A 27,066-nucleotide genomic window follows, 5' to 3' on the forward strand; every position below is an offset into this window, starting at 1 on the left:
GTGTCAACGGCCAGAGGGTAATCCTCTCAGCCACCCCTTTCCACCCTGCCTGTGGGCCTGCAGGCAGCAAAGCCAGGCCCTGTACCAGGTCCCTGTTAGCTCCAGGCTGCCTGGGGGAGATGTCTGTCCTCCTCCTGGCCTCCCCCAGTGCTTCAAGCACTAGCTGGGACCTCCTGTCCTCCTCCTTCTGAGGGCTTGGTGTGAGGGCATGGCCCAAGCAGGGGATCATGCTCACCAGCAGCATCATGATACCACCCTGAGAAGGCACTCTGCAGCTTGTAGAAGAGCAAATCCACAGTGGAAGGAGCTCCTTGCAGAGAGCCTTGTCCCATGCGTGTCTTTCGCTCTCTCCTGAGACGAGCGTGATCTGTTCTGTGCCGATTTGACGAGGACAATGAGCTCACCTGGGAAGCGATGAGAGACCCCTGGTTTTTGCCTCTGGCCTTGGGTTGGTCGGGCTGCAGGAAATGGGGAAGAACAGCCCCAAACCTGCACCAGCATCGTGGGTGGCGGGTGTTTATGTGGGTGCTGTGGTCCCCATTTGCTCCCGGCCCTCTTCTCCCCCATCCTTTGCCCTCCCTCCCTGCTCCTGCTCTGGGCAGTGTCCCTGCTCCCTGGATTACAAGTGAGTATCGCACTCTGTGAGTTGGAGGTTCCCAAACCGATGCTGCTGCTTTGGAAAACTCTTGGTCGGCTCTGTCTGTAGTTCTGCTCTAGCACCTCTGCCGCTTCTCCAGCATGTCAAATTGCTCACATAAGATGTTTTAAACCATGTCAGTAGTCTCAGCCATCTCCCTCTAAGTCACATTTCCAGACTTTTGCTCTGCAGAGGCCGCGCTCTCTGCCCCTCTGCTGGGAACTGCTGCACGGCTGGGGCCGTGAGTGCCGAAACGCTCTGCGAGCCAGGGCGAGGTCTCCCCGTTCTCCCTCTGGGGCTCTGCTCTTTCCACCCCAAACTGGTTTTTCGAGTCGATTTTTTTCAAGCGTGCCTCCATCTCCGCAGCTGCTCACCTGCGCTCGGGGAGGAGCCTCCCAGAAAGGGCTCTTTAGGGCTGCCGCCTTCCCCTGCTGAGCCTTGGCACTCCATCCCCGCAGAGCCCAGCAGGACGCCAGCGCCCGCCGCGCCGTCGCCGCCTCCGCGAGACCAGCCGGGACCTCGCCGACATGTTCAAGGGGGTGGGCAAAGGCTCCCCGAGCAGAAGTTCCCCCAGCAAAGGTTCCCCCGCCAAGCCGAGCAAGTAAGTGCAGCCCCTTTTCTCTCTGAAAGCCGCCCTGTGAACCTGGAGGGGGGGGACGAGGGGAGGGCTCTTGATGTCTACGAGCGCTTCGGAGCTTTTGGGATTTACCCCAGGAACGTCCCTCTTTGTGGAGCAGCCAGGAAGCCAGGGTTCTCTGGGGGCTGACTGTGTTTTCCTCAAATTTGGTGGGCTTCGTGCTCCAGCCCAGGTGCATCTGTGCACCCCTGGTATGTGCAGGGCCTGAGCACGAGCTTAGAGCATTGGGCAGGAGGCGCAGAGCCCCTTTTTGGCAGGCAGGAGCAGCAAGAACAAGCATGACCTCGTTGCTTGGGTGGAGCAGGCTCGGCTCGATGGCGAGGCAGACGGACGCCTGGATCTGAGATCCTGGGTTTGAGCCGTGCCTGTTGGGTGAGGCTGGTGGGGTGCTGCCCTGGGAAGGGCACTCCCGGGACAGGGATGCTCGGCTGGGCACTGCTCGGGTGGGGATGGGCGAGGGACGGGTTTGCTGGTGCTGGTCTCATCCATCCTGGTGACAGGTGGGGTCTCTGCGGGCCAAGTCACTGAGGTGGCCTCGTTCAGACCAGGCTGAGGTAGCACCAAAAGGATCTGATGGGCACATCCTGCTCTGAGCAGACCCAGTAAGCTTTGGGGAGGGAGATGTGGGACCAGGAGGGGAGGAGGTGCTGCCCGGGGAGCTTCTAGAGCGCGCTCATCCCTCCCTTGTGCTGCAGGTCCTAACTCGGGGTTATTTTCCACCTTCCTTCAGCAATTTTGCATTTCCCAGCGTCAGCAGACTAGTTCTGCAGGAATCCCAGGGTAAAAGGCCAGGAAAGCTGTGAAGGGGTGGCTCTGAGGAGGAGGAGGTGGGAGCCTGCAGGGAAGAGGGGCCACCGGCACCAGCTGCCCGGGACGCTGCAGCTGCAGCCGCCTGGGTGGGTGCAGTGCGGTGCTGGCAGTGTGGGGTTTGTGGGGCCAAACCCAACATCAGCAAACAGCTGTGGAGGAGGGTGGTGGCTCGGTGCTGCTGGATGGGCAGGGACCTGGGGAATAGGGGGCTTCTGGCAAAGGTTGAGGTTTCCTGGTGTGACCTGGAAGCTGGTGCCCCACAATTCTGCCACAGTGGGGCTGAGCGCTCTCAAACTCAATGCAGAGGCAGGCCTGGGGCCTCTCAGAGCTCCAAACCTCTTGTTTTCAGTCCGTCCAGTGTAATCCATCCACCTCCCCAGTCTATGCTGCTTGTTGGCTTCCTAAACCAGGCTGGGGATTTCTTGTGCAGCTTCGTGGGACAGCTCACTGCAGCCCGCAGTGTGCCATTGAGGGCTTTGGGCCAGGTTCTCTCCCTGCATGGGCATCACATCCTAGCAAAGTCCTGCACCTCTTCCTTGTGCAGGATGGAGGCTGGAGCCAGAGCAATTACCGAGCTGGTCATGCTTGTTTTTGGAGGCACTGACCATCAGATGATGGCTAATTGGTTTGGCCACAGCCTGGGGCTCGGTCAGCACCATCCTGCCACCATTAGCTGAGAAAATGAAGGTGGATGAGTTGTCTCAGGACCGGCACATGCTCTGCAGATGGCCCCAAGAAAACTTTGGTGGCCCGTAGCTGCTCTTGGTGGCCCAGAGGCTCAGCAGCAGCTGAGGTTCCCTGCCTCTGGGGCTCCCAATTTGCAGCTTCTGGCAGGGACCCCTGGAGCAGAACCTCGTCTCCATCCTAGGGGCAGTGGTGCTGAGCTCCTGGGGCTCTCTGCTCGGTGGATGCATCCTGGGGAGCCCGTGGCCACCTCTGGTTTGTGCCCAGCCCTGGGAAGAGTCACTGCAGGGCTGAAAGGGAAAATTCATGCATAGGTGGAACCGAATCAGATCTGGCTGGACTGGGTGCCTGGGTGTGATCTCTGCAAAGGCTCCGGGTGGGTGGCTTCGGAGGTGGCTGGCAAATCTTCTCCCAGGATGGCCGCTTCAGCCACTGCCTGCCTCTGCTTCTTCCTCTGCAGCCCAAAGCCGTGCAGTCCCAGGGGGGAGCAGGGGCTTGGGGACCTCTCTGCTGTGACCAGATGGGGCTGGAGGGGCAGAGCAAGGACTTGTGCATGTTGGGGAGCACAGCCCCAGCGCTGGGGTGTCGCTTGCAGCCCAAATCCCTTGCGAAGAAGGAGAGGAGGGGCAGGGTGCAGGGGTGGGTGGGTGGATGCCGTGGCCCCACTGACACATCCTCTGCCCACTGAGGCACCGTCCCTTGCGTGCAGCTGGGCTGTCCGGGAGGCAGAAAGTGGTATGAGAAATGAAGCAATTAATAATGATAATGACGGTGCTCTGCCTCTTCCAGGCGGGAGATAGCCCTAGGGAGGAGGCCTGCCCTGGCTCTGCAGAGGGAGCTGTGTCCACAGCGATCCCGGCAGGCCCGTGGCTGCAGCCGCTTACCACGCCTGGGCCCGATGCGAGCATGGGGAGCTCGTGGCTCTCACATCCTGCCCCATGACAAGTTGTCTCCTTGTGGCCCAGGTTTCAGCATCTTCACTCTGAAATGTGGGCCTGGGCTGTGGTCAGCTCCCGTTGTGTGAGGGCTCCTTGGGATAGAAGGGCCTGGTACATGGGATGGGAGGTATGGCCCTGAAGGATGGTGGCATGGCCCCACAGGATGGTGACAAGGCCCTGAAGGATGGTGACATGGCCTACGGGCTGCATGGGTGGATGGAGGAGGCTAGCTTTCCTCTCAGCATGGCCTGTGGTTGAGATAGGAGGGTCTGTGGTGGTCTGGGCCCTTCTCCAAGCGCGCACAGCCTCCTGAGGAACCTGCTTGGTCTCAGTTGAGGACGGCTGACTTGGCCAGGCATGCATTAGGTCTTCGCAGGCCACCAGGACAGCGTGCAGACACCCTGCTCCTCCCAGGACTTCTCCTCAGCTTCAGCACTCCCCAAACAACCAGCCTGCCCTCCTGTAGGCTCTGAGGTTGTTCAGCTGCTTGCAGGCTGGAGATCCAGCCCAGCTGCTGGCTGAAGGCTCTCAGCTTCCTCCTCCTCCAGGCTTCCTTCCTTGGTGGGCACAGGCATCTCCCGGACACATAGAGGAGACACCCTGTCCTGCTGAGGTGATGCTCTCTGGAGAGCATTGCTTCCTCCCTGAAGGTCGGGTCATTTCTAAGAACGTCCTTGTGTCTAACCTCGAGTGCACCGTGCAGAGCCAAGGCTGGGGTGGGCACAGCTGAGCCCCTGCTGCTTCGGGACCAGTAGGAGACACATTGTTCCCATCCTATGACCAGGAGGTTGTTGGGGGTCTTTCCAGTCTGTAGTTTTGCTGTGGCTTGGTCTAAACCAAGCTGCTCCGTGCATTTATCCTTGTGAACTGAGGGATGGGGCATCCCAGCGTGTCCGTCGGCCAGGGAGGGTGTACAGGTAGGAAAAGGCTTTGTTGGGCATCTCCCCTCTGCAGGAAGGCTGCATCCTCGCTTCTCCCTGCTCCAAGAGGCACAGAGGCATCAATCCGGGGTCATGTCACAACGGGGATCAATGTGGGCACCCCAGGTGGGAGCTGAATTCACCCGGGTGTCTCGGGGCACGCCGGAGAGAGGCGCCCGTCCCCCGGGCCGGCAGCCAGCCCGTGACTCAGTCGCTCCTCCCTGCGCAGAGTCTGGGCGGGAAACCTGGGTGGTGCTCGAGTATTTGCTCATGGGACACCACCTCATTCCAGGCGTGTCGGGGATGAGTGGGATATTGTGTAAGCCCCTGGGGAGGGGGGACCTCCAGGTGCTCCAGCCGGCTGTGTGCTCAGGCTCACAGGCACTGAGCCCTGCTCTGTGCTGCTCCCAACCACCCTCTTGTGTGGTTTGGGCCAAAAGCACTGCAGCTTGCCCCAGAAAACCCATCCGTGGGCCACAGATAGGGTGGGAAGGATGTTTAAGGGATGGAGAAGATGGGTTGTACCGAGCAGTGATGCTTTGCAGGTGATGAATGTCCTATTTGGGCTGTCTCCACTGGGATTAGACCCCGTGCAGGAGGGCACTGCTGGAGCAAGGCACCCCGTGCGCTTTGCAGGCAGAGAGGCTGGGGCACGACCGGCTGACGCTGCCAGCCCAAAGTTCCCGAGGGAGCTGGAAGCTGCTGTGTCTCAGGCCCACGCCGCCCTCTTGGGCAATCGCAAACAAGGGAGGAGCTGGACAAAGGGGAGAGGAGGATGCTGAGAGCAGGAGCGCTGGGCTGCGCCTCCCTGGAGCTGCACGGGCTCGGCTATGGTCAGCGTGGGCTGTGACTTAGACACCAGCCTGGCCAGACGTGACTATAACATTAATGGGCACTTTGTCATCACTCGAGGCTGTAATAAGTGAACGTCCAGCATCTGCTCTCACCTTGGGTATGAACCACGGAATGGCTGGAGCCTGCTGGGGCCGTTAAGGGCAGAGCTTCACTTGGCTGGGTGCAGGGACTGGGAAGGAAACGAGCTGGCTGGAGGGCAGATGTGGGTGGCTCTGCAGTAGGACAGCGCCTATCTCCTACCTTCCTCCTCCTCAAAAGATGTGAGCTAGGTTGTACCAACTGGTCCTGAAGAAGTGTCCCCCTACTCTCAACTGGTCCCATTGTTGCTGCTCCAATTCTTTCCCTCAGGTCTCAGATGATAGCAGGTAACCGAACTCAGCCTCTGCTGACCTTAGTCACTCATGGGCCTAAGTCCCTGGATGATGCTATCGGTCCGCACCCCTGCTCGCCCACATCCTGGCAGCTCTGCACCTCCCTGCCTGGAGGCCAGGGCCAGCTCCATCCCCAAGGGCAGCGCTATCAGAAGCCACAGGACACGAGGACAAAGGTGGCACCGAGCCTTGTGCTTCCTTGTCCGCGGGGGAGCTTTAGGGCTGCAGCTACCTGGCTGGGAACCACCCAATGCCCTGCTGGGGGCTCTGGATCCAGTCATTTTGGCAGGGCTCTGGGTGCTTATTCACAATAAAGGTGATGGATTGTGGTACCATGTGATGGCATTGAGGTGAGAGACAACAGGGGATGGTCCCCGGGACCTCCAGTGAACCTCCACTGGGGCGTAGGAGGGCTGTACTTGTGCTACGGCCTTAGGAAACTTGTTCCCAAGCCCAGAAAGCAACATGACTGCAGCAGCTGACATGGTGCCCAGAGGGGCTTGCAGCCTGTGCTGCAGCTCCTCGTCCACAATGTCCCCATCCTGGGGGGCGTTGGGCTCCACAGCACCACGTGGGGCCAAAATGCAGAGCACTTTGCAGCTCCGGGCCAGGCTGAAGGACCATCTTGCCTACCTCTGCCAGCTGCCAAGGGCGGCCAGGCAGAGCAGTGCCTCCAAGCAGGGCAGGCATGTCATGCTGCCTATGCAGGGTGCTCTCCCGGCCTCCAGCTGTCTGCAGCGCCAGGTCTTCCCAAGCCAGAGGTGCTGTCAGTGCTTTTGGGAGCCCTCCAGGTTTTTTTTTTTTTTTTTTTTTTTCCCCCCTTCCCTCCACTGCTTTTTGAATCCTCCTGAACTCTGGAGCATCTGCAGTGTCCTGCAGCAAGGAGCAAAAAATCCACCACCTACCTACTGTGAATGCACCACTGTTATCAGGCCCTGGGCAGTGATGAAGGGGGTGAGACTTGCCCTCGCCCACCGTCTGCTTTGCTGCTCCCACCCTCAGGTCCTCCACAAATGATCTGGCTGTGCTCATCGCCCGCATGCAGACAAACGCTGACCAGGTGGAGAAGGACATCCTGGAGACGCAGGCCAGGCTCACGCAGGTGAGATGTGGCAGAGGGAAGGTGGAAGGCTTTGCCTAGAGATGCAGCGTCTAGAATAACAGATGAGGTGTCTGCTCTGCGCATCAGCTTGCTGGAGCAGGGCTGGGGGCTGACCCGGGGCTGGGGAGGAACCAGGCACCCTGCAGAGCCTCCCAGCCCCTAGGGCTGCATGCCAGGGCCTCCAAAATGTTACCCTTGGTGTGCTACGCTCAGCGCCTCGGGGGGCTGCACCACCTACATCTGCAGTGCCACGTCCCAGGCTGGTGGCTCCCAGCAGCCCCATGAGGGCAGCCAACCTGTCCCATGCTGGTCCCTGGCTGGGAGGGATGCTGAAGCTTGGCTGGATGCATGCTCCCCAGCCATCCCCTTGCACTGGGTTCCTCCATGGTTGGTGTGCTGAGCATCGAGGCCGTCCATGTTGTGAGGTCTCTGTGGTCCAAGGCTTTTTTTTTCCTCTGTCTTACCTGGTCCCCAGGATGTCAGCAATCAGCAGAAGAATAAGGCCTTTGAGTTCCAGGCAGAGAATGCCAGGAACCTGAAGGAGGCAGAGACCCTGCTGAAGGACCTCTTCCTGGACGTGGACCGTGCCAAGCGGCTGAAGCACCCTCAGGCTAATGAGATAGAGAAAGAGTGAGTGCAGAGGGAGGAGCTGGTGGGATCGGGAGCCCCCATCCCAGAGCTGGGATCTAAGCTGAGCTCCGGTCAATGCCATGAAAAGGCAGAGCTTCACCCATCAGCCTTAAAATTGGGTTTTTGCCAGCGCATTGTAAAGATGGTGTGTGCTGTGGCTGCCAGAGCCATCTCCCAAGAGACCCCCGCTCTTGTCAGGGAGCTCTTGTAAAAGCTGCCAGAAAAATGCCGAGCTAAAAGGCGGCCCCAATCCCAGGCTCCCCACGCCCAAGGCAAATCCCCGTTTCCTCTGCCTTTCATGAGATGGAGACCTGTCCTCAGGCAAGCAGAGAGAATCAGAGGTGGGTGTTCAGGTGTGAGATCTTCAGTTGGCACCTGGGGCTTGGCTTCCCTTCTCTCTCCAGCCCCTCTAGGTGGAAATCAGGCGGGGAGAATTATTTCCTAGCTGGGAAGGGACAGCCCTGACCTCCTTGTAGCTCTTCCCAGCTTTCTCCTGGGTTGTAATTCCTGGGTGATGGAGAACCCCAGGGCAAGTGCCTCCGCTGCTGAAGGAGGCCAATGGCGTGAAGGGACAACAAAGTAGCCTGAGTTTTATGGGTGAAATCTGCCTTTTGTCCTCGGCAGCATCCAGCAGCTCCACGACCGCACGACGCAGCTGTGTGCGGAGTACCGAGCCCTCTACGAGAAGCTGAACATCGCTGACGTGGGGCCCAGGGTGGACTGGGCGAAGATCCTGGACCAAAAGATGGTAACAGCAGCTGTTTTTTTACGTGTTTCTCCCAACTCCTACAAGGCCAGACGTTGCCTTTAGGGCTCTGCCAGCCATCGTGTGCTCAGTGTCATGCAGGAATGGTGTGGGTCGGTGGTGGAGCTAACTCAGTTGAGCTGATAGGAGGAAAGGCTCTCCTTCCACGTCTTAAACGCCTCAAGAAGACCTTCTGCATTGACCCACTGAGATTAAGAGCTACCAGAGGAGAATTAAGTAGAGATGCCACAATAAAAGGATGGAGAAGGTGACGTCTCCAAGGACTTTACAGCCATACATCATTGGGTTTCACGCTGCAAGGTCTTGGGTATGAAGTGCCCAGTTTGGAGTCAATTTAGATTCCCTTGAAAACCAGATGGTAATTAAGCACACCCACTGCACATCACCATGGGAAGTGGCTGGTTTAGCTTAGACTTGTACGATGGGGTATATGGCCTGGTTATCTCTGCCCCTCTGTACAGCTGGGGAAGTGGCAGCCCGCAGCAATCATGGCAAACAGCAACAAGATCCCCTCCCTTCCTCCTGGGGTGGTATCAGATCTTTCCTAACCTGCCAGCACATACTGTGGTTTCTCCCTAAAATATGGTATTTTGCTTTAGTCTCTGCCTAACTCCTTGTGCACAGAAACAAGTCAGCACGGGACAGTACGGCCCTGGCATATCGGAGCTGGAAAAGCAAATAGCTGAGCACAACATCCTCCAGAAGGAGATCGAAGCCTATGGCCTCCAGATCAAGAACATCCGCTGCGGGGTAAGGCACCTCTCCGACTTCCCCTTGTCCTGTCTGCTTCACAGGGACCCCTGCCCCTGCATCCCACGTGCTCCTTCCCATGGTGAACACCCACCCTCCTTCTGCAGGGGGCGTGGGGAGACTTGAGCTCAGGCAGAGCCAGGCAGGTGGTTCCTGTACGATTTCTAAAGCACCTTCCATAAATCAGTTTGACAACATCTATCACTGCTGGTGTTTTGGTAACAGTTTTTTTCTATTATTATTTTTTCCCCTCTTGGTTTTGCCTGTGTAATAACCCAGGATGTGGCAGATTTGAAGAGTCAATACAAGGACTTGCTGGTAAGCTTCTCGGTGGTTTTCTGGGGTCACACAGCAAAGTAATTCCTTTCCTAGTGGGCAGGGAATGCTCAGGTCAGGGCAGGAGCTACCTTTGGTGTTGCACAGTGAAGTCATGTCCCTCATTTTCTTTCCCCATCTCCTCCCCACCTTGGACTGGGTGCAAGCTGAGAACAGGGGCATGTTGTGGGTGAGGTCTGCGCCTCTTCTCTTTGTGGGTCATTGGTCTGGGAGGTGCCTCTGCAGAAAACCCCGTCCCAGCCCGCAGGATGTTCCTGTGGGATTGCAAATGTTGAGGCTTGCACTGATCCTTAACAAGGACTGCAGAGAGGAAATGACCAACTGGAACAAAGGAGGTGGCCAGGAAGAAGGTGCTGGGTTTAGCCAGCTGGGTCCCTAAGTTCAGTGCTGAAGAACACCTTTGGTGAGAAATACAGCAGAGCTGGGCCTGCTTTCAGACTGCCTGAGGCATCAGCCCACACCTGAGAGTCTGGTTAGACAAACACATCCTGTTTGTGAGGCAGGGAAAGGCCCCATCAGATAAGAACGAGTGGCAGCAATGTCTCATCCAGGTCTCTGGGAATCTCCTAGGGGGTACGCAGGGCGAGCGGGGTCCTGGGGAGCAGGAGGGGAAGGGGCTCTGCAGCCTGAGCACCAACACCGTCTCTCTCCTCTGTGCATGGGCAGAAAGCTTCCATCTGGCGCGGGCAGAGCTTGGGCAGCCTGTACCACCACCTCCAGGGCTGCACCAAGGAGCTGGGCTACCTCACAGGGCAGCAGACCAGGATCCTGAAGCAGGACTGGAGCGACCAAATGATGGACGTCCAGAGCGTGCGGCGGGAGTACGAGGTGAGCTCCTGGGGACAGCAGCTGTCACGGGCTGGCCAAGCCTGGTGTGCAAGCTTTGCAGGATGGATCCCAGCATCCTGGAGGTCACCACCAGCCTGGAGCCTGGTGGCACAGGAGTGGAGGCAGAAGAGATGCTCTGGGAGGAACCAGGGTTTGGGATGAGGCACGCAGTGCGTCCCCTCCTGTCCTCTGAGCTGGCACATGGGATCATACATGAGAGTGCTGTCTGATGTTGGGTGCAGACCTGTCAGTGGTCAGAGGGGAGGGAGAGGTCTGGCGTTGTCAGCCTCGGTGTCCAAAGTACAACACCCAGTGACTGCTTTCTGCTGGGACCAGGAAGAACTGAGAGTTAATTGCCTAGGAAAATGCACTTTGAACAAATGCCCTGATGCTTCCATAGGCCCAAGCGTGCCTAATTTGTTTTAGTTATGCTTAGCACCTTCCTATTTAAAAAAAAAAAAAAGGGCAAACCAAAACAGACGTCTGTGCTTTGGGAGCCTGTTCTCTGCTGTGTGGGGTTTGGAGGCCCAGGAGGCTGCTCTGCGCTCCCTGCGTGCTCCCGCTGTCATGAAGTGTCTCTTCCCCTTTAGGATTTCAAGTCCAAAGAGCTGCTCAGCCAGGAGGAGTTTGTGAACAACCTTCAGGATGATGGGGACAGAATGATTGAACTAAAGCACCCAGCTGTCAAACCTATCCAGGTGGGGAAAGGGGTTGGGGGATTCCCTAGAAGAGAACAAGAATGTTTTACATAATCCGTGCTCCAAGAGCCAGGGGATGGGTTGGAGGAGACCTCTTCACCTCTTCTGCAGAGCTGCTATGTTACACTTTTCCCCACATTGTACTAACTGTACTGCAGCACCCCTCTGTCTGCTTTGGCCCCATGGGGAGGTTGGGGGCAGTGCAGGGTCTTCACCCCCTTCAGAAACCTCCAAGGCATGGTGGCTGACGTCTGTGTGCTGGGGCCTGTCAGCTCCTGGGCTGGTGCACAGATAACGTGGTCAAATGCAGCCACATTCATCCTGCGAAACTCATGGTGTGATGTGGCATGAGATCTCCCAGGTGAAACCAGCTCCTGGCCTCCAAGGTTGTGCTCCCAGGGCTGCAGACACCATGGGCAGCCGAGGTGGACTTGCGACCCCCTGCACCAGAAACCCCTTGAGTAATGGTGGCTGCTGTGTGGGAGCCAGGTCCTTGAGCAGCACTGCCCTTGCTCAGATTCAGGATCAGGCGATGCCTGGGAATAGCTCTGCCTCTGCTCAACAGCGGTCTTTACCCCTCCTCTGACCTCTGGGACTCCTGGGGAAAGGAGGCCAGGGGTGAGGTAGGTGGGACCAGCTGGAGCCCACTGAGTTGTGCTCTGTCCCACCGCAGGCTCACCAGGAAGCCTTGAAGAATGAGTGGCAGAATTTTCTGAATCTCTGCATTTGCCAGGAGAGCCAGCTGAAGAGCGTGGAGAACTATAAGAAGGTAAAAAGCAGTGAGGAGACCATGGGGCTGCACGGTCAGGCCAGAGTGGGCAGGCTGTGCATGGGAACAGAGCCAGCAAAAGGATTAATATGGGATCCTTTGCTTTGTCAGGGTATTTTATTTGCACCTAGTCAGGGTATTTTGGGGAAATGCCTCTCAAAACATGGTCCTTCAGTGAACGACTGGCTCCCAGCCCTGCTGCTGGGACCAGTTGGTGCGCTGGCTCGGAGGTGCAGGGGAGGGTTTGCTCACTGTTGTTACCTGGTACGTGTCTGCTGACAGGGATTATTTCTGTGGTGCAGTCCTTGTCCAAGGTCACGCTCTGAGGTGGTCTGTAGGGTTTTGTGAGCCCCAGGTTGTGGGAGAGTGGCTGGGAACTGAGGCACGCCACCAGACCTGGACACACTAATGTCCTCCCACCTCTAACCATTTTCCTACCTGTGTCTCCAGTTCCAGGATGACGCTGAGGCTGTGAGCCTTTCCCTGATGAAGATGAACTCTGACCTGGACACCAAATACAGCAAGTTCAACAAGGACAGCCCTGGCATGGTGTCAGACCTGCTGCTTCAGCTGGAGGTGAGGTCTTCGGAGCTGGTGGTACCAGCCAGGCCTGGGGGACCTTGGGTCTCGGGCACAGACCAACCCTCACAGCCGTCCTGGTAAATAAGTGTGGGGAAGGGGAAGAGGTGTGTAAATAACTCCCCTGGGACAGCTCGTCCTGCCTCTGTGCCAAGAGGGGAAGGCCCTTGGCAATACAGTGCTGGATCCCTGTGGCCCCAGAAGGGCCTCGCTGCTCCTGCAGTGGGGCAGTGACCCCTGGGGAGGCAGTCTCCATCAGGGAGACGTATCCAAGCCCCAGGGCACTATCAGAGTACAGGAGAAGCACAGGGAGGAGCTGTGTTGTCCTAAACATGAGGTATTTGGGTTAGAGGTCCTGCAGAGAGTGTGAGCTGCTGGCACCCAAGCAGCAGGGAGAGGTCCTGCCATCTCCTCAGCTCTGCCATGAATCAAGAGTGAGGAGGGAATAGAGAAATCTGACCTCGGGGGCGAGATACAGGTTGGGAAGGAACGTCTGCCTGGGAGAGAGGGAAGGGACGCATTCGGTGCGGTGTCTTCCCATGCGTTTCACTGCCAGGAGGTGCTGGGATCTCGGTAACTTCTGACACTGGAATGCAGCCACCTCTTGGCAGGTCTCTGCTCCTCATCTGAGAAGGCAAAACTTCCCCGGGAGATTTAATATGACACTGTGGGATCACCTAAGGTTAACTCAGGCTGTCCTTTCAAGGGCAGATCTCCTGTGAGCGAAGAAAACAGAGGAGAGTGTTAGTAACAGCGGGAGAGGAAGGGACACGGATGGGTCAAGAACAGAGAAACTCCTGACTCCACCCTAGGAATGACAGCACAAGGACAGACAACTGGCCCCAAAGTACCCATGGCAGCGTAATCCCCTTTCTCCTCATCCAAGCCTGATTATAACCACTGCCTTCCCTGCTTTGTCTAGAACGAGGAGAAGGCAGTGAAGCAGGCAGAGAAGAGCATCGCTGACCTGAAGAGGAGGAGCAAAGAGATCAGCCCGCTGAAACTGCGCAGGATGCATCCCTCCCAGCCCCTCTCCTTGGACACGCTGTGTGACTGGGATGCTGGGGAGGTGAGGGCTTGGCTAGCGGTGCCCTCCAAAGTGTCAGGCAACTGGATTCTTCTCTGAGTGCTCCAGATCTTCCTTCCATGGGGGGAGGTCCTGGGCTAGCACTGGAAAGCCAAGCCTTTGGGTTTTGTGTCTGTCCCAGGTGCAGCTGACCAGAGGTGACAAGTACATTCTGAAGGACAACAGCAACCCTGAGATGTGGGTGGTGCAGAGCAGCACTGGCGTGGTCCAGGAGGCACCTTCTGCTTGCTTCTCCATCCCTCCACCAGACCCTGAGTCCATTGACAAGGTCAACAGGTGAGTCTGCTGTGGAGAGCCTGACCCAGAGAGACATTCAGGCTTGCTCCTCGGTCCTCGCCATCCCCTGACTGCCTAAACTGCAGAGATATAGTAGCTGGGAACAGAGCCATTGATCAGCTCGTATGAAACACCACCTGGTCGTCCTGTTGCTGAGGGCTTGTTCCCTAAGCCCCACGGTCTTGTCCAGTTTCCTGCCATCCTTCGTCAGCATTGCACACTGTACGGATCTTGCTGTCAAAGAGCTTTCTGGCAGACAGGCTTGATTTCTTCACCCAAACATGTGACTTGCATAGGTTTGACTAAATTCATTGCAGAATCAGTCTGGAGCTTGGGACTTGCCAAACAGGACGGAATTATCTGTGCTATCTCCTCTCCGCCAGCCCCAGCTGGAGACTGGAAAACATTCCTCGAACCACCGTGCACTTTGCTGCCTGTTTGCTCAGTCGGTTTCTGAGGTTCCCACAGACGGGGGGGGGATAATGCAGTGAGCTTTTGGCGTTCCATTTTTATCATGTCCCCAGGTGCTTAGATAAACCAGCACTGCTTATGTGCTGCCAAAACTCTGCCCACAGCCCGAATCCAGCATCACTGGGCATGCCCGTGATGGGAGTTTAGTTCCCAAGTCATGCAGGCATGATTATTGCGTTGTGCTGCTCTTGCTGAGCAAAAATCCCTCTTCACACATCCCACGTTACTGATTTTTTTTGTTTTTATGGACTTCATGAATGTTCATGTTTTAAAACAGAAAAGGAGAACTTTGTAATATCCTCCTAGCTATCAGCTCTGCAGGTATTGTCCCGAAGCTCCTGTCCTTTTCAGGCTGCATCTGGCACCTTGCTTTATTTCCCAGTGTTTACTTCTCTTCCTGAAAAAAAAAAAAAATTGTCTTTGTCTAATTTCCCAGCCTCAGTCCCTCTGCATGGAGTTCTGCAGGGGCTCATCTGACCACAGCTAGGCGAGACTCGGACTTCCAGATCAGCAGCCACAGAAGCAGCTCCTGTGCTTGCTTCCTGCAAAGCACTGCAGTGGAGTGAACTACATTTCCAGCTTTGTTAGCTTCTGGCGAGAGCTGGGAAACACTGGCTCTGCTGGGAGAAATTAGCTAATCAAACCAGCTCTTGTTGCTTTCCCCTTTCTTGAGGGATCTCTCTGAGCTGCAAAAGGCTGTAAGCTCCCACACTGCGCCGGGTCAGGCTCTGCTGGGTCTTGCCCCGTGCCGTGGTTTCCCAACCTGCCGGCTGATGTGGATTCTCCTTGCTCGCAGGCTGGAAGGGGAGCTGAGTGCAGTGAAGCAGAAGCGAGCAGCAGCTCAGAGCACCCTGAGACGCAGCCACAAGGAGACGGTACAGCCCAGCCAGCAGGGTATGTCTGCTCGTGGGTCAAGTCTGCTGCAGAGCTGGCTGGCAGCCTGTGGGTTGGCATTAGGATGCCTTACATCCTGAAAAGAGCAGGGAAGGGGTAACCCAAGTCGTGATGCTGCCAAGGGCTCACTGCCTGGTCTTGGGGAATTCACTTCAGCTCCCTGCTGCTGTTCTCAAACACCTGGGATAGGTGGGGACGTGCCTATCCAGAAGCCTTAATTAAATCTTTGGGGTCTGGGTCTTTTCACTAGCTGGGGGTGTGCAATAAGGAGGTAGCAGTGGCTGAATCCCAACCCCTGGGAGCTGTGTTATACCTACAGCTGCAAATCCAAAGCTCCCACTGAAGGGACTATGTCTGCATGGCAGCACGTGGCCATCCTTGTCCCTACCTTGGACATGAGCTCTGGCTGGTCAGTGCAGAGGGAAAGCTGTTTTCCCAAGCCTTTACCACAGGTAGACACACACATCTGCATCATGCTGTGTGAGTTAGAAAAGTCAGCTGAATAATTTATGGCTGCGTAAACCCCCACTCTCAGGATAAGCCCCTGTGTGTTTCAGAGCTGCAGCCCACACAGGGCAGAGCTTTGCAGCAGGGCTGTCAGAAGAAGTCGCTGGAGCTTTGGGGATCATGTTTGGGAGAGCTCAGGGGAAAGGGCTCTGTACCAAGACTGGGCTGGCAGATGAGAAAAGGGACTTAACCCAAGCTCTCTCTCACTACAGCTCTGCCCAGGAGCCCCCCGGTAGTCCAGGATGATCCCCAAGCTGATCAGCTTCTCGGTAGCCTGGATCGTGTTGGCAAGGATCTGGTCCAGGTGGAGAAGGAGGTCCTGAACCGAGTGAGGTCTCCAGTGAGCTACAGCGACCCCACAGACGACCTTGCCAGGAGGATCAAACACCAGCAGGTGGGCGCTGCAGCAGGCAGGCTGGAGCAGGATGAGTATGGTAGCACCGTAACTGGTACCCAAAACAGAGCTGACGGGAATTACACGGCTGGTGCTCTGGGGGAGAAAACCTTGCTGCAGTTGCAGGAGTTTTGGGCTGGCTTGAGCCCTTGGAGTGGGGCTGGTTAAGGCAGACCCTAGAGGAACGCGGCCCTTTCCCTCGGCTCAGCTCTGAAGCAGGATGTCCCATTCATGTCAGAGCAGTGGACCCAAACAGTTTTGGGGAGTTCCCGACCTTGCCATGGGGATGCTGTCACCACCACTCTCGAGTCTGTAGCATGAAAGACAACGGGATAGAAGGAATTAATCCAAGGTCTGGCTTTGGTTCCCCTGATGGCGAATACAGCCTGGTAGATGTGAAGGGCACAGGAAAAGACACAGTGCCCTGGAGCCCCCTTCCTTTTCTCTGGGAGAAGGTCTGTTCTGTAGTAGTTCAATGTATTGCGTCTTCGTCCATGGGTATTTACCCGTCCCTGGCAGAAGGATGGGCTCAGGCAGGTAGCTCTTCCATCTTTCTTCCCCACACACTGCCATTGCCAGACAGCCACTGTCTGGCTGGGGCTGTGCCCCGAGGGACGGCACCTCATGAGAGGGCTCTACCGCACCCTTAGCCCCACAGCAAAATCCACCCCTGAGGGAGACACCTTTTCGCAACAGCCCTGTTATGACTACGTTGGGTGACTCTGCTCCCATCTGATGTGCCAGGAAACAACAAAGAAACTTGAGACCCTGGGGGCAGCCAAGGATGCCTTGCAGAAGGAGTGTGAGAGCTTCCTTTCCAAGAAACCCACCAGCACCTCGGCCTCCCAGCTGCCTGTCACGCTGAATGCCCTCAGGAGCAAGTACAGTGATGTCAATATGCTCTCCAGCCTGTACAACGAGAAGTGAGTGGCGGTGGCAAGGCCTGGCGGGGATGAGGGGAGCAAGATGCCGCGCAGATGTGTCAACACAAGGCTTTGAGAGAAAATGCACGTGGTCTGTGTGGGCATTGGCTGTGGCCTATCCAGCCCAGGGGAGGTTGGGAAGCTTCCATCCATCATCAGAGGCATCCCCACAGGATTTTCTGTGTGTAATGTGTGGTCAGTCCCCCCCAGGCATGGAACGCCTACCACAACGGGTGCGTGTCCCAGCCCTGCTGTGTGCAGGGAAGTGCAACGCGTCTCTGTGGGCAGCAGAGTGGGGTTGTGAGTGCATATTGCTTGTTCCCTGCCATGCTGCAGGAGCTTTGTTGGTAAATGAGCTTAAACCTGCAGAATCAGAGAGAAGAGGGAAAGAAAGGGGTCTTCTGCAGCTAACCTTGTGTCGTTTTTCCCTTCCCCAGGGCTAAGGCTGCCCTGAACCTGGAGACTCAGATTGAGAACACAGACAAGATCATCAGCACGTTTGAGGCCAAGCTGGCTCAGGATAGCATCATTCCTGCATCCCCCAATGCCCTGCAGGATCGGGCCAATGACCTGCAGGTAGGGGAACGTCAGGCTCTTTGTTAGGGAGGGGAGATTGGTGGGCTCAGCTAGCACTTGTGGGGAGAGCTGGGCTTTGAGCACTCTGAGGCACTGGTGATGGAGCCCTTCTAAGGATTTATTCCTGGAAGGCTCTGTGTTGGTTTTGTACGCTGACCTACACTCACTTCACTGCAGAATGCTCTGTCCCTCTCAGACTACATTTGTGGTCCTTAAAATCCACTACGCACCCCTTAGCTTCTAACCTGCCTGCCCTTTCTTCTGTGTGTTGTCCACTGCTTTGCCCTGTATCCATCCTGCTCCTTTCCTGCTCCCAATCTCCCTGCTCCATCGTTAGCTCTCACCCTTGACTTGCAGTGGCCCTTTTTTGCCTTCCCCAAAACTTCTCCCTTCTGCTTCATGCTCCATCCAACCCACCTTGCTTCCCACCTTCTTTGCTGTCTAAGCCTCATTTCTCCATCTCTTCCATGTTGTGCGTGTGTCTTGGAGAGTCTGGCTAGTCCCAGGTACTGCACGCTTAGGGATGGTGCTAAGGAGGTGTTTGGGGCACTGACTGGTGCAAACCTGGAGGCATCTCGTTCCCCTGCAGAAGATGAAGCGGGACCTGGTGGCCCAAGAGGAGTGTGTGCTGAAGCTCAACCGGGGGCTGAAGGACGCTGAGCACAGCTGCAGTGCTGTGCAGAATAACTTCCAGGAGTACTGCCCTGACCTGCCCCGGCAGAAGCGGGAGGTGCAGCTCCTCAACGACCGCTACCACGCCGTGGCAGACCAGCTGGACCAGCGGTGAGGATCATCACCATTGGTGGTGAAATTCACCATGGTTTCTTTTTAGAAACTTGCACATGAATATTTACCCTTGCCCTTAATGTTCCTGTTCACCTCTGTGCCGTGCAGAGAGAAGACCCTCAGAAATATCAGCCTCACCTATCAGCAGTTCCAAAACTCCAATGAGAACCTGATGTTCTGGATGAACAACCTACCCAAACACCAAGTGAAGACCACAGATGGGCCAAGCCAGATCAATTACAAGCTGCAGGCACAGAAGGTGTGTTCCAGGGCAAGCACCCCAACCTGTAACATTACAAGCACGGGAGGAGTTTGCTTTTGTGAATGGCACACCAAGTGGTACCAACCAGCTCCTAGCTGTGTGCTGCACCTGCCCCAGAGCTGGAAAAAGGAGACAATGGCTTGCAGCATACAGATGATTTATCTTGCCCAGCTGTGTTCATCTACAGAGCTGGTGTTCTCATCTGTGGTAGTCACCCCAAGGTTGATACCCTCTGCACAGAGAGGGCACACTCAGCTCCTGAAAGATAGCATCTGAAATGCTACCTAGGGCTGAAATGTTGCACCCAGGCCCTGCATCTTTCTCTCCTTGAGCAGATCCTAAGCTGGCTAGCTCAGGTGATGAGATGTGGGGGTCTCTGGCTGCTATTCCAACCTGTTCTTAACATCACGCATCTCTCCTGCAGAGGCTGGTGGAGGAGATCGAAAGCAAGGAGCCCGAGAAGAACACAGTGGTCAGACAGTCCCGGAACGTGCAGTCCACACTCAATGTATGGTTGGGTTTTCCCGTGTAACACTCCCTTATCGTCATCTCACCTGAGAGATCCCAGCTGATTCTTCTGTTTCTGCTCTGAACAGGACTATGAACTCCAAGCAGGCAAATACAGCTCTTCTCTGGACCCTACCCTGACAGACTTTGCTGCAAAGAGGCTGCGTGTAACCCCACTGCAAGAAAGCATCCAGGCCCAGGTAAAATGTTAAGATAAAGGCACGGAAAATATTTTCTAGCTCCTTACCCAAGCCCTGTGTGCTCTGCAAGGCTTTAATCCACTCTTACAGTTGCAGTTGATCATTATTCTAAGCCCAAGGACAAATGTCATCAGCGATTTCTTTGTCTATGGGGCAGAGCAGCAAGTGAGATCAGGAATTAAGAATGTTTCTGGTACCTTTGGCTGAGGTTGCTGATGATGCCTTCTTAATATATTGTGCATGAAGATAAATGTTACAGTGTAGGTGTGTGGGCTTGCACAGGCATCTCTCGATGAACACAAATTTGATGGTCCCCTCCAAAACCTTTTATTTACACATTCTCTGTTTGGAATCAACAATAATAATGTAGATCATTGTTGTTTTGCTGTATATCCCCTGAGATTTGGGTATAACTTGGTATTCGAATAAAAAGGGAATAAAAAGCAGCCAACAGGGCTGTGCTAGGGTGAGTGGGACAAGGCTCTCATGGCTGTTTCTTTTTCAGGAAAATGATGCAACCAAGCTCTACATGGAGCTGGCAGCAGAAAATAAACAGCGGCTCCGCTGGCTGGAGTTTGCCAAGAAGATTGTTGAGAAGGTACCAGCTAAGAGCTTGTGGCAGGGTTGGGGTACTCTAGATCGGGGTTGGAAATGATCTTTCCAAAGCTGTCACCATCTGCTCAGCCTGGGATCCCCCCCACCCCTCTCCAGGTCTCCACATCCAGGCGTTAAGAAGGACAGGAATGGAAACCACTGGGCAAAGACTAAAGTAACAACAGTTTCACTGTAGCTGGTCTCAGCTTGTGACTTTTGTCACTTCTGTGGGCCCTAAACTCTAACTGAAGCTGTAGTTTTTGCTAGAAAAAAAAAAACTTAAACTAGGAATGTTAACTCCTGTTTTCAGCCATGCCTATTCAACATTCATGGGTTGAGAATTTCACATTCATCTGTGAATGTGGCTGGAACTTTGTGCTCACACACCTCTGGAATCACTTCCAGGCAGTAGGATTTTTATGCCTTTCTATGGCTTGATTCACCTGTAGGGAAGTTATCCAGTCTGGATGGCTTCTATTCAGTGTACTCATGAAGGACAGGAGATTAAATATGGATGCTCTATGCTGTTACCATCACCATGCTGCGCAGGTTATCCTCCTGCAGCTCCGAGGCAGCACAAAGCACCGCTGTGGGCTGCTGCAGCATCTCTCTGACAGGTGGAAACTCTTTAAGACGTCAGTTGCTTGAGATGGTGTTAATGCGTCCTCATCTGTCATTTACAAACAGCCTCATCTGCAGGGTGTCAGGTTTCTGTACCAGTTCTGCCTCCTGCCAAGTCTTGTCATAAAAAAGGCTTCCGCGCTTGATTCAGAGAGTGACTTGGTTTCCCTGGCTATTATTTTTATTTAAATTCTTTTTTGTTTTCTCCTTGCAGAAGGAAGTGCATGAGGATATTCAGGTTGTACATGAGCAAACCCAGCAGTCTGAAAACAAAGCCATGTCGAGCAGGGAATCGGAGGGGCTGAAAACGCAGCTGGAGGAGGAAAGGAGAAAAGTGGCCAAGATAGAAGAGGACCTGGAGGAACACAGGAGCAAGCTGCTAATGTTGAAGACTCAGAGGCCTGTTGAAAGAGTGGAAGAAAAGGAGGTGGTAGAATACTACAGAGACCCACAGCTGGAGAGCAGCCTGTCTAAGATGACACAGCAGATTGAAGAGGAAGGTAAAAAGAGGCTGAACCTGCAAGAAGACATTGAAGCGATGAACCAGAAGCTTGCGCAGATGGAGAATGAGAAGAAGGCCATTCCTGCCCAGCTCCTCACCAAAGAGATAACAAAAATTGAAAAGGATCCAAGCCTGGATAGTCAAGCAGCCAGTCTTCGTCAGGAGATCAAGCGTCTCCAGGAGGAAAGCTTGGCTGCTGCTTCTGAACTCGAGCAGCGTAAGAGAGAGCTGCAACAACTAGAGCGAAAGCAGCCCAACATCCGAGAGAAAGTGGTGGTGAAGGAGCTGATCAAACTGGAGAAAAACCCAGAAATGCTGAAGTCCGTTAGGACCCTGCAGCTACAAATTGATGAGGAATCCTTCAAGAAAAAGTCCGCAGAGGAAGCAATAGTGAAGGTGAAGAGTAAGATTGAGGAGGTGGAAAGACTAATTGAAACAGCAGAACCCAAAATTATCGTGAAGGAGGTGAAGCAGGTAGAGCAGGACCCAGAGTTACTGAAAGAGTCTACCAAGCTTAAAAACCTAATTGAAGAAGAGAGGAGCAAGAATTTAATGCTTACAGGTGAGCTGGGAGAGCTGCAAAGCCAGTACAGTATTGCAGAGAAGCAAAAACCAAGGGTAGAAGTTAAAGAGAGGGTCAATGAGATTTTCCTGGTGGATCCTGAAACAGAGCAGGAAATTGCTCACCTGAAGAGAGAGCTGCAGGAAGTTACCCTGAAAAGGACAAAGATTGACAGTGAAGTGGAAGAGGCCTTAGCAGAGCTCAATGTCCTCAGGTCACAGAAACCAGTGGTGGAGCTTAAGGAGGTCATAGAGGAGGTGGTGAAACATGAGAAGAGTCCAGAAATTCTTAGAGAAATTGACAGACTAAAACAACAGCTGAATGAACTAGTGAACACCAATGGCAGGACCCAAGAGCAGCTCATTAGGCTGCAGGGTGAAAGGGACGAGTGGAAGAGGGAGAGATCCAAGGTGGAAACCAAGCTGGTCAACAAGGAAGTCATCCGATATGAGAATGACCCACTCTTGGAAAAAGAAGCTGACCGCCTCCGCCAAGAAGTGCGTAACATGTCTCAAAAGAGGAGAGCTGCAGAGGACGCTATCTACGACCTGCAGAATAAATACATGCTCCTGGAGAGGAGGAAGCCAGAGGAAAAGGTCATTGTCCAAGAGGTGATTCTTACTCAAAAGGATCCAAAGCTCCGAGATGAGCACAACAGGCTGAGCCGGAGCCTGGACGAGGAGGTGAGCAACAGGCGCCGTATGGAACGTGATGTGCAACAGCTTCGTGCGCTGGTGGAAGAGCAAGAGAAGCTGCTCAACTTTCAGGAGGATCGAAGCAAGAGGCTTGCGCTGGAAAAAGATATGAGGCAAATTACCTTGAGGATAAAGGAGCTGGAGGAGAGCCCAGCCCCAGTGCAAGAAAAGATCATTATGGAAGAAGTGGTAAAGCTGGAGAAGGACCCAGTCCTCGAACAGTCTGCCAGCAACCTGCGCCTGGAGCTGGACCGTGAGAAGATGGAGGTGCTGAACTTGCAGAGAGAATGCAAGAACCTGCAGATGCAAATTGACGTCCTGCAGAAAACAAAATCCCAGGAGAAGACCATCTACAAGGAGGTGATTCGAGTGGAGAAGGACAGAGCACTGGAGAGTGAACGCGCACGCATCTGGGAGCTGCTTAGCAGGGAGAGAGGGGCCAAGCAAAAGGCTGAAGAGGAGGTGCGGAGGCTCAGGGAGAAGATTGAGAGAGCTGAAGGCATGAAGAGGACATGGGCTCGCGAGGAGACGGAGCTGCAGAAAGCCAGGAACCTGGCCATCCAGGAGAGAGCCAACCTGGAGAGTGAACTGCGGGAGCTGGAGAGGCAGAAACAGCAGAAAGTCCTTTTCCTGCGGGAGGAGTCCAAACTGCTCAACCAACGGACTGAGAGTGACAGGCAGAAGAAGAAGCAGCTGGAGCATGAGTTTTCTCTGCTGGAGGCAGACATCCTGAGGGAGAAGGACCAGATCTACAACAAGGAGAGGTTCATCCGAGATCTCCAGTCAAGGGTCAGTCGGGAAGAAATTAATCATGAGACCCAGATGAGAGAGACGAACCTCTCCACCAAGATCTCCATATTGGACCCTGAGACGGGGAAGGATATGTCCCCTTACGAAGCCTATAAGAGAGGTATCATAGACAGAGGCCAGTATATCCAGCTGCAGGAGCTGGAGTGTGACTGGGAGGAAGTCACCACCCTGGGCCCGAACGGGGAGGTCTCGGTTCTCCTGGACAAGAAAAGCGGGAAGCAGTACTCCATTGACGATGCGCTAAGGCTGAGGAGGATCACCAAGGAGGAGTACCAGCTGTACCGGGACGGCAAGATTCCCATCTCTGAATTCGCCTTGCTGGTGGCCGGGGAATCTAAGCCTCTGTCATCCCTTTCTATCGGCTCCATCATCTCCAAATCCCCGCTCCAGTCACCCACCACCCACCAAACCCAAAACTTCTTCCCCTCACCCTCGCAGAAGGGCTTCTGTGATGACACATGCCCCATCGCCGGGGTGTACGACACCACCACTGACACCAAGTACAACATCAAGACTGCTGTGGCGAAGAAGCTGCTTGATCCCATGACAGCTCAGAAGCTCCTGGAAGCCCAGGCTGCCACGGGGGGCATCATAGACCTCATTTCTCGGGACCGGTTGTCAGTCCACAAGGCAATCGAGAGGGGGCTGATCGACAGGACCTACATGCAGAGACTGCTCAACGCCCAGAAAGCCTTCACGGGGATTGAGGACCCAGTGACCAAGCGAAGGCTGTCCGTGGGGGAAGCAGTCCAGAAGGGGTGGATGACCAGGGACAGCGCTTTCCCCTACTTGGAGGTCCAGCATCTAACCGGAGGACTCATCGATCCCAAGAAAACTGGTCGCATCCCCGTGCTGGAAGCCGCCCAGACAGGGATGATAACAGGTGACCTGGCCAACAGGCTCCAGGATGAGTCCAACTACGAGAAAGATCTCATTGATCCTGTCACGAAGGAGAAGATAAACTACAAGGAGGCCATGGCTCTCTGCCAGAAGGATTCGCTGGGCAGCCTCCTGCTGCTCCCGGCCGCCTCGGAGGGCTACCAGCCCTACCACCAGGCGAGCCGCTCCCCCAGGCTCTCACGGTTCAGGCACTGAATGGGATTCAGGCGAGCACTGGACCCGGTTTCTTCCGGAGTTCATCCCTTCGAAACACCTCTCCCCACAGCAGCGATCACAGGAACGGAGCGTCTAGCATTTAGGGCTGCATATTCTTCTGTCTTAGCTATCCCTGCTTCCCAGCGCAGCTTGGCCGTGCGAGGAAGAAAAACGTGATCGTGGAAGGACCTGAGCACGCGGGGTCCCAGCCGCCCCGAGGCGATGCTGTGACTGCAGAGGGGGGTTTGCTTGCAAGAACTTCTGGCAGTAGGTTAAACATGGTTGTGCCCAGAAAGGGGGGGAGAGGCAGAGTGTTTTCAGGCTGGGTCATTCTTCTGCATGCAATAAACGTAGTAAGTGTGTTTCTGTGGCTGTGTTCTCTCTGCAGCCCGAGGCTGCAAAGTGGCCAAAGGTAAGGCTGGTGCCCCCATGCAGTCATGTGCCCTGCGGCCCCATCTATAGAGGCTTCGCTGCTCCTTGCTCTCCCAATCTCACAGCACTGAACACCCTAAATTTCTTTGTGTGAGTCCATATTTTTAAAGATTTTGCTACATTTGTCTTTCAAACTGAAAACCAATGGGACTTTGCTCCCTGGTCATTTGGACACCTCTGAAACTGGGACTTGGTCACCAAAGGGCGCAGTTGCACATTATTTTGATCCACAACTAGTGCAGGCAACTACCCAATGGAGAAGACCCCATATCCCCTCCTGCTGCCCGTCCCTGGTGCCTCTCTGGCTGTGGGCCAGTGATGGTGTTGATTGTAGGATGATTGGGGTTGGTTCACTGAGCTGCTGACAGATGAAGCCACGCCTCGAGCAAAACCAAGCCAAACCTCACTGAAGTAGGTGTTTCTGAGGCTTGTCCTGCACCCATGCAGAGGCAGATGTGTTGCAAGGGAAGGAGTGACCTTCAGTAGCAGACTGCTGATGTTTGCAATCCACAGTGATGGAAACTGCTTTCTGCAGCCCTTGGCTGTGGGATCCACCCAGCAATACCTGAAAATCCGCATTTACTATTTTTATTTTATTTTTTAAGGTGAGCTTTCACCCTGTCACTTGCAGTGCTCAGCCCTTGCTGCAATGAGCAAGTCCCATCTCTCACGTGTCTCTGCTGAGATGAGAGGTGAAATGTTCTTCCTTAGACTCTGCCCTGTTCTAGAAAGTCCCCTGGCTTTGTGGGATGAGAAAAAAAAAACCACTACTTTTTACTGACATTGATTGCTCTCACCTCCAACAAAGGTGCTTTTAGCTGATGCTGCTGGGGAAATTCAACACAATCCAAAATGATACATACCAGTAGATATCCTTCCCCTTCTTCCCCCATCAGAGCAGCAGCATATCCTGTATTTCCATACAGCCTACCTGGGATTTGGAGTCTGGACTCCCAGAAGAAGCTGTTCCCATGCTGGCAAACTCAACACAGTCTTGCTGCCTTCCTGCTGGTAGGCAGTGTTCAGTTAAAAAAACAAGTCCTGCTAAGGAAATGTCACGTTTCCAGTCAAAGAGCTCTGTCCTATGCCCTGTAGTGTCAGTGTTTATTGTCACTGTGGCCTGTCTCAACTGGCATGATCAATACAGGGAAGTTTGTTGGTTTACAATGGGGAAAGCCATCGCAAGCACCCCAGAGTGGCTGTTCCCAGCCCATTCCCTCTTGGCAGAGCGCTGCTGGCACGTGGGGCACTGTGCATCACCTCCTGCCTGGGCTGGGCCAGAAGCAGGGGCTGGGCTGTGATGGACCAGGGGACACATCAGGAGAGAAACCCTGCATGGGTGAGCCCCTCGGAGCACAGGACCGAGGCCAGGTAAGGATCAAATCCCACCACAACTAAGGAACACTGGACCAGTGCAAGCAGCAGAACAACCACAGCCCCCAAAACCGCGGGGGAGCCTGGCCCTTACAGCCCAGCACACCGATGGATCCTTTCCAAAACTGCTGGGAGCAATCTTGTCGTGCTTCGGCTTCACACCCCTTGGCTGAAGGCCGGGAGGATCCATCTCCACCGAGCTCAGCCAGACACGTGAGTTTGCTGCCAGCCTACCCATGGGGCAGGGTGCTGGGCTGTAGGGCTGCCCTCCTTCCTCACTGCTCCCCTTGCAAATGAGATAAAGCCCTGCTTGTTTTTAAAGCAGCCTGACGGTCACATGGTGACTCTTTCCTGAAGTGCTGTTTAAATAGTTTTAGGGAATGCTGTGTAACTAAGGGATTTGGAGTTCTGGTAATTAGGCAGTCGGTTGATCATTTTGGATAATGCACTCCCTGGCTGCTTGATGGGGATAATAGGTATTTATCCATGGCTGGGTGAAGATGTTAAGAGACGATTAGCTGGATGAGTGGTCTAGCTGGCTGAGCAGTCTCCCTTGGATGGCTGGTCTGCCTTTTGTTTCTGGAAAAACAACAAAAAAATCCTTGTCTTTGCTATCAAGCGGTCCTTACCTGCAGAAAGCCATTGTATTCTCCTGATGTGTCCATAGGAAGCACCACACAGCCAGGGGGCTTTCCCAGAGCCCAGCTGTCTGGCAGGGTCGTGAGCTGCTCAGGAGGAGCCAGGTAGTGCTTTTCCTCCCTTCTCAGGCACAGGATGATGGGGTTGGATCGTGGCGTTCCCAGAGCAGCTATTTCAACACAGCTGTTGTTAGTTCCCTTTGCTGACAATGGGGTTGGGTCATAAACACTGAAATTCAGCATGTTGCTTCATTTTGTTGGGCTAGATGAGCCGTAGTATTTTTAGTTATAGTTCTGGACTGCGTGAATGCCCTTGAAATTTATTTCCTAACATAGGTCTTAAAAAAAAAAAAAAAAGAAGAAGAAGAAAAAAAGAAAGCAAGCCAACACTTCTGCAAATTGTTAGGTACAACATGAGCATTTGTTTGCAGAGAGCAAACAATGGAGCATTGTCTATACAAAATGATTTGACTTTAAAACATGTATGTAAAGGCAGGGAAATGATTCCCACAGCAGAATTCATCCAGGTCTCTCAAACATGCCCCTGCAA

At 54.5% G+C, this 27,066-nt stretch overlaps 1 protein-coding gene across 1 annotated transcript; it reads left to right on the top strand.

The window, feature by feature from the left end:
• Window positions 1-1,018: 1,018 nt before the first annotated feature.
• Window positions 1,019-24,434, top strand: EVPL (envoplakin). Its single transcript, XM_040530673.1, has 22 exons — window positions 1,019-1,238; window positions 6,855-6,954; window positions 7,430-7,584; window positions 8,209-8,332; window positions 8,975-9,100; window positions 9,380-9,418; window positions 10,103-10,264; window positions 10,855-10,962; window positions 11,636-11,731; window positions 12,182-12,307; window positions 13,233-13,379; window positions 13,519-13,673; window positions 14,941-15,038; window positions 15,758-15,939; window positions 16,684-16,862; window positions 17,300-17,438; window positions 18,028-18,221; window positions 18,333-18,483; window positions 18,911-18,994; window positions 19,083-19,193; window positions 19,699-19,791; window positions 20,623-24,434. The coding sequence occupies exons 1-22, from the start codon at window positions 1,165-1,167 to the stop codon at window positions 24,070-24,072; spliced, it is 6,093 nt and encodes a 2,030-aa protein (XP_040386607.1). The 5' UTR covers window positions 1,019-1,164; the 3' UTR covers window positions 24,073-24,434.
• The last annotated feature ends 2,632 nt before the right edge of the window (window positions 24,435-27,066 follow it).

This window comes from Cygnus olor, chromosome 18, assembly GCF_009769625.2.
Source record: "Cygnus olor isolate bCygOlo1 chromosome 18, bCygOlo1.pri.v2, whole genome shotgun sequence".
Classification (NCBI taxonomy): Eukaryota; Metazoa; Chordata; class Aves; order Anseriformes; family Anatidae; genus Cygnus; species Cygnus olor.

Coding starts and splice junctions, on each gene's coding strand:
- EVPL (XM_040530673.1), top strand. CDS start 1,165: ATGTTCAAGGGGGTGGGCAAAGGCTCCCCGAGCAGAAGTTCCCCCAGC. Junction 13,674..14,940: donor TCCATTGACAAGGTCAACAG/GTGAGTCTGCTG, acceptor CCTTGCTCGCAG/GCTGGAAGGGGAGCTGAGTG. Junction 17,439..18,027: donor ATCGGGCCAATGACCTGCAG/GTAGGGGAACGT, acceptor GTTCCCCTGCAG/AAGATGAAGCGGGACCTGGT.